The sequence below is a fragment of the Tursiops truncatus genome, chromosome 12 (genome assembly GCF_011762595.2).
Source record: "Tursiops truncatus isolate mTurTru1 chromosome 12, mTurTru1.mat.Y, whole genome shotgun sequence".
Taxonomy (NCBI): Eukaryota; Metazoa; Chordata; class Mammalia; order Artiodactyla; family Delphinidae; genus Tursiops; species Tursiops truncatus.
The window spans coordinates 61,785,484-61,800,238 of NC_047045.1; the positions used below are offsets into that span (position 1 = coordinate 61,785,484).

At 35.6% G+C, this 14,755-nt stretch overlaps 1 protein-coding gene across 20 annotated transcripts in view; it reads right to left on the reverse strand.

The window, feature by feature from the left end:
* AHI1 (Abelson helper integration site 1) overlaps positions 1 to 14,755 on the reverse strand; it is a 219,081-nt gene that overhangs the window by 198,402 nt on the left and 5,924 nt on the right. For all 20 annotated transcript variants that reach the window (XR_012324850.1, XR_012324849.1, XR_012324848.1 and 17 more), the window contains exons 4-5: positions 13,276 to 13,400; positions 657 to 1,228 (exon numbers count right to left, since the gene is read on the reverse strand). Coding sequence is in view for 12 of the 20 variants with exons in the window: in XM_073789617.1 (XP_073645718.1) it covers positions 657 to 1,228; positions 13,276 to 13,400 (697 nt within the window). In the remaining 8 variants the exon portion in view is untranslated. The remainder of the gene's footprint in view (positions 1 to 656; positions 1,229 to 13,275; positions 13,401 to 14,755) is intronic.

Sequence of the window (14,755 nt, forward strand, 5' to 3'; positions counted from 1 at the left end):
GGGTTGTTATAAGGGAAAAAGCATGTATTCTTTGTAAAGCATTAAGCACACAGGAAGTGGCCACATAAAGGTTAGCCGTTAGTATTATACTGGCTATGTGTCCAAAAGGAGGACTAAACATTTTCTTTGTGAAAATGTAATAGGGAAGAACCTTTTGTATTCTATTACAAGTTAATCACTAAAGGGATGCTGCCTATAAGCTTAAATTATACATAATGGCCCATCTCTGGGAGCCCTGCTTCCCAGGTAATGAGCATTAAGCTAAAATACCTTTGTTTAGCTCACAGGAAACATCCTGACCAGGCCCACCTGTGAATGACTGCAGGGAGGAAGAAATCAACATATCCCCTCTGGAGGCTGATGCGAACCAGGAAGTGTTTGACTTTACTCCTTCCCCTTCTAGTATGAAAGGAGCCTGAATTCTAACTCAGGCAAGATGGTTCTTTGGGGGCACAATCCCACCATCTTCTCGGTTTGCCAGCTTTCCAAATAAAGCCGTCATTCCTTGCCCCAGCAACTCATCTCTCTATTATTGGCCTGTCATGTGGCGAGCAGTATGATCTTAGACTCAGTAACAAAACTACAGGTATCACTCAAAAGCTGAAAATAATAGTGTTTCTTTAAGAGGACATTTTATATTTATCAATGTAACATACCTTGTTTCAGATTTAGACAGGATTGGAACGTTCTTTTTTTTCTTTTTTCTTTTTTCACCGTTCAATTTGTCATCATACAATGAAGTATCTGAAGGAAAGGAAGTCTCTGAGGGAAAGTAAGCCAACTGCTCCTTGAGTTTCTTTCGGATTTTCTTCTTAATCTCCTTTGCCATTTCTTCAGCTACTTGGAGCTGGTATACTTGCATCAGTTCTTCCTCATCTAAACTATTTTCTCCTTCCTCGGCCTTCTCACTTTTCTCACGAGTGACACCTGGCAGTGGCTTGGTCCATGCTTTCTGGAGTGTTGCATCCGCCTTCTTCTCAGGAGTTTCCGGGTCCACTTCTTGTATTGTCACCTGGAGTGCTGTTTTTATAACCTTTTTATTTGCCTTTTCTTGCGTGTCGTCCTCCACAGTAACATCATTATCTGGATCTTCAGTTGCTGGCTGAGGATCTCTTGGTTTGTTTTTAGTGACTCGCATGTTCTTCCCTGGGTTCTTAGTGTTAGCAGCACTTATATCATCACTTTCAGTTTCTCTGATTTTCTGAAGATTGCTTCTGACTGCATCAAGCTAGGAGAAGACGATACAATAACAAAGTTTCAGCTAAGCACAGTTTAGTTACGTGAAGATAAAAATAATGACAAGTGTTCCACAATGTGTAATACTGGGAGGATTATTTCACTTTTTACTTGAGCACTGTGACACCATTCTACGGCATCTGATGAGCGTTTTCCTAGTTATTCTCCCAGCGTTACATTAGCAATCTTGAGAGTAACTTCAGGTCAAATGAATTAACTAGTTAACAAAGGAAAAAGTACTTAATGACTTTTCAGAAGTGAATTAACTGCTCAAATCTCAAATGCTAGTTTCCTCTTTGGCAGAATGATCCATACTCTAATCTAGATATTTGTGAAAATGCTAAAAGAGCCATGGTTAAACCATTTCATGTTTCCCAATAGAAAACACACACGGGTCATTTATCTTGCTTCATAATTACATTCAAAAACCAAAGGTTTATAGCTCTAGGATTACTCTGCAATTAGTCCAAATGTATCACTGAAAATGCTGCTAAGTATTAAATATTATCAAGTTAGATCAAATGACAGACTAAGCACGCAACTGTACCTCTTTCTACAAACAAAATTATTTAAAATGAGAGATATTTTTAATAGACAATCAGGCTAGAAATCAAAACCGAATGTTACTAGTAATGAAATAAACATTTTGAGAAATTCCCCAAGGATAAAAAAAACCAGGCAGGATTAGATCTAGTAAACTACCAGAGAAAACCACAGCACATAAGAAAAGACTTCTCCAGAGAAAAGGCTGGTTCTGGAGAAGCTGAATCAAGTAATTCAGGAAGAGGGACAAGCCTGAGGATGACCAATTGAGGAGTTGGGAGGGACAGCTCTGTCTTCCTCCTCCGTTCGTGTTACATGGTGACTTTCACCCAGAGACCAAAGCAGCTGAATACAGATATGGCTTCATGTTTTAGGTAGGTACAACCCTCACCAACAGCAGAAGCAGACTATGTTGAAAACAACCAACAGGCAGGAGAAAAATTTTCAAATACAAATATGACTAACAACTAACAAACACGGAAGGAAAGCAGCACAATGAAGGAAAAGCCACCAAATCCAATAAAACAGAAAAATTAACAAGGAAGAAAAATAAATAGCATAAATAAAATAATTTAAAAGAAGTGGAATTAATATAATGAAGAAATTCAAAAGTATGAGATTAAAATAAAAGTAGATGTTAGAACTAAAATTTCGAACGACAGAAATAAAAGCTTAAGAGATGTGTTCAAAAACAGAAAGGGCGGGCTTCCCTGGTGGCGCAGTGGTTGGGAGTCCGCCTGCCGATGCGGGGGACACGGGTTTGTGCCCCGGTCCGGGAGGGTCCCGCATGCCATGGAGCGGCTGGGCCCGTGAGCCATGGCCGCTGGGCCTGAGCGTCCGGAGCCTGTGCTCCGCAGCCGGAGAGGCAACAGCGGTGAGAGGCGTGCGTGCCGCAAAAGGAAAAAACAAACAAACAAATAAACAAAAAAAACAGAAAGGGCAAAACCGAAGCACTATAAGATGGAAGCCAATACCAAAATGAAGAATTCTCCCAGAAATGGACGAGCTTACCAGTGAAGTCTGAAGTTCAATTTTCGAAAATCCTCATGTTTAAAAGTGGTTAGAAAATATCTAATATATGTGAAAAGGTGGGAAAATGCTAGAAGAACTAGTAACCCATTATATATCCAATATTTTACCATCTCCAAGACTCTTCTGCTTACCTAAAATATAGTTCCAAATTCTATCTATTCTTCAAGGATAAATTCTGAAACCATATCCTCAAAAAAATCTTTCCTAATCAAATCTAATAAAAATATTTTCTCTCTTAAAAAAAAGTTTATTTTCACGTTATTTTTCTAGAAGCAATAGATGCTTAACTTAAAACAGTAAGAAAACAAAAAATTAAAAATAGTAAAAAAGTTCAGAAATTACTTAGAAAAAGAAGGCCCAAAGTTCAATCCTGGGTTCCCTCACACAAGGAAAGTCATTGCTAATCTCTTCAGAAACTTATTTTTGTTGTTTTTCTATGAACACAGTCATACCTAATAACCTTGAATTTCCATTATGTCAAAATGGGGCAAATGCAAATTTCTCTATTTTCTTGGAACCAGAAACGTAGTGGCAATCGATAAAATCTGTGAGGACACTCCAATAACTGGAAAAAGATAACCAAGAATTAGAAATAGAAAAAAGAATTATGGTTTTGAAAACAAAACCCTGGGGAAGCTAAATAGATGAGGCTCAGTTTATTTATTTATTTACTCTCTTCCACTGATCTGTCAACCTTTGTACTAATAACATCATTTTAAATACAATTCCCAGAGCATCTGTGGTAGCATCCCAAAATTCCATTGCACTGAATTGATAGTTTCATTACTTTTTAAATTCCTGTTTTTGTGGTTTGGATTTCCTTTGTCTTGCTAACAACTTCATGAGATAGTGTTTACATTTTCGAGTAGTTTATAAATTTTAAACTTTTGTTACTGATTTCTAGTTTTGTCATACTATAATTTAAAAAGGTCTACTTCATGGTATTTCATATTTCATGGATTATCACTGAATTCTAAAGTGTCCGAAATACGTTTGTTCATGTTCTATTATATCTTTGCCCATCCTTTTATCTTTACCGTCCGTGCCTCATTTAGGATTTTTGCTTTAGTTTGTTTTTTAAATCCACTTTTTGACACATAACAATAAATTATGTGAAGTACAGTAATATTCACCAGTTTTACGTGTATACTTAAATGAATTTTGGCAATGTATACAGCTGTGACACCACCACAATCATGATGTTAAACACCCATGACCCCACATGTTCTTTTACAAAGTAAACTCCTACCCCTCCATGTCCTGGCTCCGCTCAACCATTGATCTGTTTTCTATCACTGTAATTTTGACTTGCCTGGAATTTCATATAAATGGAATCATATAGTATATAGCTTTTTGCATCTAGTTTCCTTCACTCAGCCTAAAGCTTTGGGATTTATACATGTTGTTGAGATTATAGTAATTTATTCCCTTGTATTACTGAGCAGTATTCCATTGCGTGGAGAGACACTACATTTTATTTCTCCATATACCAATTAATGGACATTTGAGTTATTTCCAGTTTTGCATATTATATGTCTTCCTTTCTCTTGAGTGAATACCCACTAGTGGAACTAATATACTATATGGTCAGTACACAGTTAAGTTCTTAAACAACTGTCAAACTGCTTCCTAAAGTGGCTGTACCAGGTCACACTCCCAAATATATGAGTTCTAGTTACTTAACACACTTGTCAGCAGTCCACATTGTTAATTTTCATCTTTTTGTGTTGTAACAGGTGTATAATGGTATCTCATTTTTTTAAATTGCATTTTCCTAAATACTAATGACCCTGAGAATCTTTACATGTGCTTATTTGCTATCTGTATCTCTTCTTTGCTTAAATGTTCAAATCTTTTGCGCATTTTTGTAAGGTTGTTTCACATCATTGAGTTCTGACAGTCCTTAAAATGTCCTAAATACACTTTATCAGACAGTGTGTTGCAAATACTTTCTCTCAATTTATAATTTACTTTTTCATTTTCTTGGCAATGTTTTGAATTTTCACAAAACCCAGTTTATCCCTTTTTTCTTTTATGGTTCATGCTTTTGTATCCTGAGAAATCTATTTATAACTCAAGGTTACCAAGGTTTTATCCTGTTTCTTCTACAAGTTATATAGTTTTAGCTCTTATGTTTTTTAGGTCGTTGATCCATTTCTATTTAATTTCTGAACATGATATAGTCAGTTTGTAATACTGTATATGTATATCTGATTGTCCCAGCACCATTTGTTGAAAAGATTGTCCTTTTCCTCATTTTGATGTACCTTGGCAATTTTGTCAACAATCAATTGACCATACACATTTGGGTCGATTTCTAGAGTCTCTTCTGATCTATGACTTACATATCCACCTTTATGAGAATACCAGGTTGTCTTGGTTACTAAAACTTTACAGAGAGTTTTGAATCAGATGACAAAATTCCTTTGACTTTGTTCTTCCTTTGCAAAATTGTTTTGGCTATTCTAGGTCTGTTGTTTAAATTTTCAAATAAATTTTATAATTATATTTTCAATTCTTAAAAGTCTGCTGGCATTTTGAATTGAATCAATAGATCAACTTTCAGAGAATGGATAATAATAATCTGTCAATAATTATTTGACAATAATGATTCTTTCAATCCATGAATATGGATATCTCTTTATTTATTTGGTTTTTACTTTCAGCAGTTGGGGGATTTTCAGTATACAGGTCTCACATATTTTTTGATAAATTCTTCCTTGACTGCTACATATTTTTTTTACTACTATAAATGATATTTTAAATTTTAATTAAGTTATTCATTACTGGTATAGAAATACAATTGGTTTATACTTGGACTTTATATTCTGCTAAACTCATTTAATAGTTCTAACAGCACTTTTTAGAGAGTTTGTCAACTGCAGATGAGATTCTTTTACTTCTTCACTTATGATCTTTATGCTCTTTTTAAAAAATTGCATTATTGCATTAGTCAGGGTCACCTGCACAATTATGAATATGCATGGTGATGTGCTCAAGCTTAGGGCAAAAGCTTTCAGTTTTTTACTTTTAAGTACAATTTTACCTGTAGGTTTTTGTAGATGCCCTTTATCAAGTTGAGGAAGCTTCCTTCTATTCTTTTTGTTTAAGAGTTATCAGAATGGGTGACGAATTTTGTCATCTTTTTATTGCATTTGTTGAGATGATCATATGGTTTTATTTAATCTTATGATATGGCAAATTACACCGACTACTTTTTTCAAATGTTGTGATATATTCCTGAGATAAACCCCACTGGTCACAGCATATTATCCTTTTTATATAATGTAAGACTGATTTCCTAACATTCTGTGGAAGATATTTGCTCTAGATTCAAAAGGGATACTGGTGTAGGTTTCCTGTAATGTCTTCATCTGGTTTTTGTTTTAGGGTACTTAATAATTGCCCCCAAAAAGAGTGGAGAAGTAGTCACTCTTTCTGCATAGTCTGAGTTTATATAGAATTATTATGATTTCTTAAATAATTTGGCAAAATTTATCAGTGAAGCCAGCTGAGAAAACTAGCCACCTGGTTTTCTCTGTGGGCAGGTTTTTAACCACAGACACATTTTTTTAAAAGATATACAATATTCAAGTTATCTGTCTCTTTTTGAGTGAGCTTTGGTAGTTTGTGTCCTTCAAGTAATTTATGCATTTCTTCTAAGCTGCTAAATTTATTGAAATGAAGTTATTTCATACTACTCCCTTATTACCATTTTAAGCTCTTTAACACATGTGCAGTGAACCCCTCTTATATTCCTAATATTGGTAATTTGTGCTCAGTTCCTTTTTTTTCTAATCAGTCTGGTTAAAGGTTGTGCAGAAAAGGGTTAACTCAGCAGCCCTGGTTGCTCAAATCATTCAGATCCCAAAACAGGCCTGTTTTCAGGACCAGCCCGTGGCCGGCTCCTGGGAACTGAGCTCTGAGCCCTTGGAATGTTGTGCTTGATAAAGGTGAATAAATACATAAATCAACTAAAGGATATTATTAACAGCTAGAGAATCTAGAATATTTTCCACCCTTTAAAATTAATTTAACACAAACATTTTCACAAGCTGTCATTCATAAAAGAAGTTATTGCCTCTATTAAATACCAGTTATTAGGATAAAATGAGATAGGAAAAAATAAAGGAATGAAATCAAGGTGATATAAAACTGACAATGATAATGAACAGAGCATGATTTAAATTTCCCCCTTTAAAAGGCAAAAATTCAGATGCATCTTCAAAATTAATAATAGCTACAGTTTGAGTGTTTATTCTCTACTTAGCAATTTATATTTACAGTAAGTCCCCTACATAAGAACGAGTTCCATTCTGAGAGCGCGTCCAATTTGTCTCTTAAGTCCAACAAAGTTAGCCTAGGTACCCAACTAACACAATCGGCTATATACCGCTGCTTTTATGCTTACTTCTAGACATCCTGGGCTTGAAATAAAGATACTGTACTACTGTACCCTATACAGTACTGTAAAGTACACAAAAGCACAACCACTTGTAGAGGATGCACACACGTGACAATATATGCCAGACACGTGAATTAACTAACGTGACTGGACATGAACGCACGTTTGCATCTTTGAAAGTTTGCAACTTGAAGGTTCGTATGTCAGGGACTTACTGTATTTGTTCTACCTATTACTGCTGAGTATCAAACCACTCCAGACTTAGTGGTATAAAATAATAAATCATTCATTATGCTCTGAACCCAATATATTCTCCTTATTCATCATTCCTCTCATCTTTAGTTCCTGATGCTTTGATTCCATAATCCATCACTTCATTCATCACTCACCATTATCATGTACTTTCCATCCATCACACCTGTCTGGAAAAACTCCAGGTACTATTCAAATTAAGTGACTTTCATCTCTATAACTATAACCAGGCTGTTGAATACTGCTGGAAGAACCACTTCAAAACTTGGCACTATTGTAAACATTTAGTCTACAAATTCAACTGAGGCCTCAAAGCTATGGACAATTCTTCTATGCTGCATAATCTGTTCATATGCACTCTTCTGTGGCTATTTCAAACTTCCTTCACTCACCTCTGATGTCCAGTACTGTCACTTATTGACTCACTTTCACAGATAAAAGCCATTAAAAGGGAAGCTGTGGGCTTCCCTGGTGGCGCAGTGGTTGAGAATCTGCCTGTTAATGCAGGAAACACGGGTTCGAGCCCTGGTCTGGGAAGATCCCACGTGCCGCAGAGCAACAGGGCCCGTGAGCCACAACTACTGAGCCTGAGCGTCTGGAGCCTGTGCTCCGCAACAAGAGAGGCCGCGATAGTGAGAGGCCCACGCACCGCGATGAGGAGCGGCCCCCGCTTGCCACAACTAGAGAAAGCCCTCGCACAGAAACGAAGACCCAACAGAGCCAAAAATTTAAAAATAAGTAAATAAATAATATTTTTTTTAAAAAAGGGAAGCTGCTTGGTAGCAACTTTCTGCTACCAAGTCTACAAATTTTCATGCACCCCAAATGACCTTTTTCTTTTCCTTCTCATTATAAAGAGGTGGGTTGAATTATGGTTTTCTCCAGATATATAAACCATAATTTGAAAAGATAAATGCATCCCAATGTTCATTGCAGCACTATTTACAATAGCCAGGACATGGAAGCAACCTAAATGTCCATCAACGGAGGAATGGATAAAGATGTGATACATATATACAATGGAATATTACTCAGCCATAAAAACGAATGAAATAATGCAATTTGCAGCAACATGGATAGACCTAGAGATTGTCACAGTGAGTGAAGTCAGACAGAGAAAGACAAATATCATGATATTGCTTATATGTGGAATGTAAAAAAAGGCTACAAATGAATGTATCTACAAAACAGAAATAGAATTACAGATGTAGAAAATAAACTTATGGTTACCAAGGGGTAAGGGGAGGGGGAAGGATAAATTGGAAGATTGGGACTGACATATACACACTACTATATATAAAATAGATAACTAATAAGGACCAACTGTATAGCACAGGGAACTATAATGGCCTATAGTAATGGCCTATATGGGAAAAGAATCTAAAAACAAGTGGATATATGTATATGTATAACAGATTCACTTTGCTGTACACCTGAAACTAACACAACATTGTAAATCAACTATACCCCAATAAAAATAAAAATAAATAAATAAAGAGGTGGGTCTTCTTGTGTTCTAGAAAACTTTCCTCTCCCGCATCATCAATTTCTCCATTATCTTCCAGCTATCAGCGTTTAAATACCTGAATGCAATCAATATCATCTTCACAATATCCCTTTTTACAGCCAAACTTCCTGAAAAGGTTGTCTATACTTGTTGTACTGCTTCACCTTTCTATGAACCTTATATTAAAACGCTTTGCTCTCTACCCTGCTAATAAACTTTCGAATACTTATTTGGTAAGCAAAAATACCATCTCTGGTTTCCAATCTGAATAGCTTTTAAAGTGTTTCTATATTTTATTAGTCAATGTTATTTTCTCTTGTAATTAGTTTTATTTTTCATGCCTTTTGCTCACTTAGAGATTTAGTATCTTACTATTTATGGCATTTATTTGTGGCATTTCTTTACATGTTAACAATAGGAATGGAACTTACTCATAAGGTTGCTCTGAAGATTGATAGGGTAATAACTATAAAACACTGAAAAGATCCAATTCCAGAATATAGATGTTCAATAAATGTTAACAATTATTATATATTATTGGCTATATAAAAGAGTATTAGATCTGTGGCTATTAAAAAAAATCACATATTTTCCTCAGTGAATTGGCTTTTAGTTGCATTTGTTTCTGACTCAAAAAAGTATTTTCTACATCAGATTTATTCATTCAACAAATATTTAGTAAGTCTTCTGTGTGCAGACAGGGAATATTCTCGTTACTTGGGATGTCTCTCATTCCTTTTAAGATCAGAGTATCTTTCTACACTGGAAAACTGAACCAGTCCATTTCTATTTTCTTATTTAGGTATTTGTCTACTAATTTAGATTTTTACATTTACTTTTTTAAGATGTCTGAAGTGTAATTTAATGTGAGATAAAATGAGACTGTAACTGACCTTTTCCCCCAGAAGCTAAAGCAACTCTATCAATACTAGTTCTTGTGTCATAGCGTCTTGAAACACCTGGCCTAAGAAACTTCTACATATTTAACTGGTTTCAAGGCTCAACCAGATATATATTTTTTAAATCCTTCATTTTGATTCATGTCTCTGGAAATGGTACTACACATTCAACTAATCCATCTTGAGTAGTTTTCTTGTTTTTTTCAGGGAGGGAACACTAGAGAAATTCTTTGCTAATTCACATGCTCGCTATTGCCCTCACAACTGACTGACAATTTAGGCAAGTAGATTCCTTGGAACACAATTTTCCCCTAAATATTGTAGAGATATTGCTCCATTGTCTTTGGCCTTAGTGTTTTTAGAGAGAAGTCTGAAATGCACTAGATGTTTCTTCTTCTGTTTAGATGTTCGCAAAATTTATCTTTTTTTATTACAGTTTTCAGATATAGTTCTCATCTCATAAAATTTATCTGAAATGCAAGATGTAGTCATCTCTTCCTAGATGTTTTTTTAACCTCAGGAATGTTTCCTCTTCGTGCTCTTTTTACTGTTTCTGCTCCGCTAGTGCTGTCTGGGAACACTTACTTGTAGGTCAAGTATTTCTATACGTCCTTGTTATTTCTTACAGCTTTCATTTTAGTTTCAGCCATTTCTTCTCATGAACAATGCTTCATATTTGTCTGACACATTACTAATTAAATTCTTCCATGGTGTCAATTCTATTACTTAGGCCTGAGATATAGTTTTAAGGAAGCAATGAAGAGAGAACGTGGAGCCTGTGGTTTTAAATCCTTATTCTACAATTCTTACACGATATTAAAAAATATGGCACAAAATACGTATATGTAGGTTATCCCTGAACAGAAGGACTGCAGGTTGTTTTGATTTTACTCCAGTGTAAGAAAGTCTTTGAAATCTAATGAGTGAAAGTTAGCTCATCCATTCTGGTTATTTCTGCTTCACTGTCTTTGACTATTTTATAACTCAGTAGAGAAAGAGGGTTAACATGTAGAAAATTGATAGTAATACAGATGTTTCCTGTCCATAGCTATGTAAATGATTTCTATTAATACAATGCAACTGAATTTTGTCTGTTAGATAAATCTCTGTAAATTAAACCCATCTGAACTGGTTATAACATCTTACTGGTTCCCTCATTAATTAATGATTTAAATAAAATCTTTGTTATATGTTAAAAAAAATTATATATATATATATATATGTGTATATATATATATATATAAATATATATAAAATAACTCCTACTTACTCTATTTCTGCCTATACAGCCCTGGCAAAGATGGTAAGTCGTTTTCTGTTCAGATGTTCATAAAATTTCTCATATGCAAAATAAGAGCTCTAATATCTATTTTCATGATTAACATAAAAATCAGAAATAATATTTGTAAAACTCTTATCAGAGTGCCTGATAGGCAGCTGAAAAACAGTAAAATGAACCTGCCATTATTACCAATTTTATGGCTTTCTCTTTGCCTAGTTTTCTTATTTCAGCTTGCTTCCTTTTCAGTGTCAGCCTGTTCTGCACATGGGAGTCCTTGTTCTTGTTCTGAAGAGATCCCATCACTTCATGCCTTATTAAAAGGGGTCCTATTGGGTTGTGGTTAAGAGAATGGATTCTGCAGTCAGACTGTCAGAGTTTGAATCCTGGTTCTACCACTAACTATGCCACTAACTTTGGGTAAGTTACTCAACCTCTCTGTGATCTAGTTTCCCCATCTATAAATGGATATAAAACTTCGTAATTTTATTGTTTGTATTGAAAATGAGTGAATATACATAAAATGTTTAGAAGAGTGCTTGAAAGATAGAGAGCACCGTTATCTAGTAAATAAAAGCAGGTATTCCTCCTCTGTTTGCTAAAGTAAATCATTTCAAAATAGTTTGTTTTCTAGGAATAATCCTCTTCCGTTGAGCTGAAAAATCTCTTCCTAAATATTTTTTTTTAAGAATACTTATCTCTGAATTAAGAGAGACCTTGAATGGCCTGGTGTGTGCCAAAAGAGGCTGAGTAGATTACATTTAATCACCTCCCACTTGTGTGTCCCCAACATCTAAACTGGACCTTGGATAAATTAACATATCTTCTGCCCATTTTCTAGTTATCCATTTAATTTAGCATTCCTGGCCTAAACTGCACCTTGTTCATGCACAAAAGGCCCAGTTCTGACAGTGAGAAAAGTATGAGTTTCTACTTTGACTGAGTCCATAAAAATATTCTGCAGACAGTTGTGTTCAGGGTTCTTTCTGCTTTTGCCAAATGTACACCACCTTACTCAAGGGGAGAGCATATCCCAGTAAGCAATGCTGCATTGTCCGTATGCCACTCTTCCCTACCATGCTGCACACTGGTACACCAGAAGTGGCATATTCTATTTTAGAGCAGCATCCACTATGGGAGACCTAATCTGATCCATTCTGTCAGCAGTTCTTCATTAGTATGCAGTAGTACTGGTATACTATGAACCCCTCACATGTGTGCAGCTGCATTCTAGCCAATGCTATAACTTTTTTTTTTTTTTTTTTTGGCCTCACTTGAGAATATAACTATTACACTGATGGCTGCCAGACTATTAAAATGAACAGGTCTCATGACAAATACAGACTAGGGTAAAATATGCTACAAGTAAAATGTAGGATGCATATAACTCATAAAACTCCTGCCAAAGAAATGTATGTATTCTTTGTATCAATTACCAGGACATGCATGAAGTTATTTATTTGTGTGGAGATTATGGTCAAAGAGGTAAAAGGTGCAATGGAAATAGCGAGATAGGTTTGAAGAGTGAACAGTGCATTAACTGGGATACTATTACAGACTCTATAATACCTTGGGAATCAGGTTGTAGTTAATTGCTGATTTGTTTAGTATTGCTTTGAGTTCTGTATTTTCAATCCCTTCAAGGGTGCTACCAAAAATTCTATCATTTGAAAGTATACCTCAAGTAGAAAAGGATAAGTATTTCTTTAAGGTTCCACTGATTTCTCCTGGCTCTGCTGGGTAGAATCAGATGAATAAGTCTAAATAAAGATAAGCCATTAACTATCCAAAGTAAGATATTATTTCTTAAGTTCTTCACAATTCTGGGTTAAAAATCTTGGTTTTCTTCAAGAACGTGTAATACGTCTAGTTTTGCGTTTCCCTGTTATCCCTAATCACTTTAACCAGTTGGTCTGTTATTCTTGTAGGACAGCACTCAAGAACTCAATACTCAAAGAGTGAAGAGTGAGGCTGATTCTAATGCAAGCTTAGCTTTACCATGTTATTGACCACAACACAGATTTACTGTTTTTAATTTCCAAAGTTCCTTGGAGTTTTCATATGAAAGTCATAATTTTATGCAGATATACAAGACACCATTACCAAATGATCAGTTACTCACTGAGATTTTTTCTCCAGATTTGCCAATTTTTTTCTTCAGTTTTCTTCTTTCACGTATTAGATCATTGTGGGCCTTAAGCAATTCCTCAAAGCGAACTTTGGTCTTCACCTTTGCTTCACTCTCAACTACAAATGATAATGACTCATGTCATTTTCTATGCAACTCTATTATCACACATATTATGTTAAAAAATAAAACCCCCACAGCCTTGTAAATACCCGAATGAGTTAAAAGGATTAGTCCTTCTTTCTTAAAAACTTTTCTTTTGGCTTTGGTGACACCACACTCACCTATATCCATCTTACCTTTCGGGCTACTCCCTCTAAACGTTTCCTTTGCTAAGTTAACTCTTTACTTATGATGCACAGTAGCACCTACGACTGTTACGTGGCCTTAAACAAGTCACTTAACATCTCTAAACTTCATTTTCCTTATGTGTAAAATCGGAATAATCCTATGTCAAAGATCATTTTTTCATGAAAAATGACTAGTGCTTTCCTGGCCAACAATCAGCCTTCAACAAATATTAAAAGCTGAAAGTTGTTTTCCCCTTTAAAACATAAATCAGATCATGCTAGTACCTTGCTTAAGACCCTGTAAGTTTCCCAGTTCACTTAGGACAAAATAAAGCAAGTCCTTCACATGCCCTACATGGTTCTTACTTCCTGGTCTGTCTACCTCTACAGCTTCAATTAAAACAAATATCCCTATAGGGAGGATGGGAGGGAGGCTCAAGAGGGAGGGGATATGGGGACATATGTATGCATATGGCTGATTCACTTTGGTGTACAACAGAAACTAACACAGTATCATGAAGCAATTATATTCCAATAAAGATCTATTTAAAAAAAACAAAAAATAAACATCCCCTTAGATCCCTACATTCTAGCCAGACATCCTTGTTTTTAGCTCTTCTGCCAGAACAAGCAATCTCCCATGTGAAGCTGCTTCCACCTGGTGCAAACTTCCTCTAACTCCTCACAGCTGGCTGGTGTTAAGATACCTGTTTAGTAAGGTAGATAGCTAGTGGGAAGCAGCCGCATAGCACAGGGATATCAGCTCAGTGCTTTGTGACCGCCTGGAGGGGTGGGATAGGGAGGGTGGGAGGGAGGGAGACGCAAGAGGGAAGAGATATGGGAACGTATGTATATGTATAACTGATTCATTTTGTTATAAAGCAGCAACTAACACACCATTGTAAAGCAATTATACCCCAATAAAGATGTTAAAAAAAAAAAAAAGGATACCTGTTTAAATGTTGCCTCTAAAGCGGAACATTTCCTGACAACCTCATCTAAATTTCTGTTTCTCACAAGACAGACTGTTCTTTTCCTTCACAGCACTTAACCCAACTTGAATTTGTGTAATTATTTGTATATCTATATACATAAATATACTGTGTCTCTCCCATTATATGAGGTAGTTCATAACTACATCCCTAGCTACTATCATGGGGTCTAGCACAGAGTAAGTACTCAAT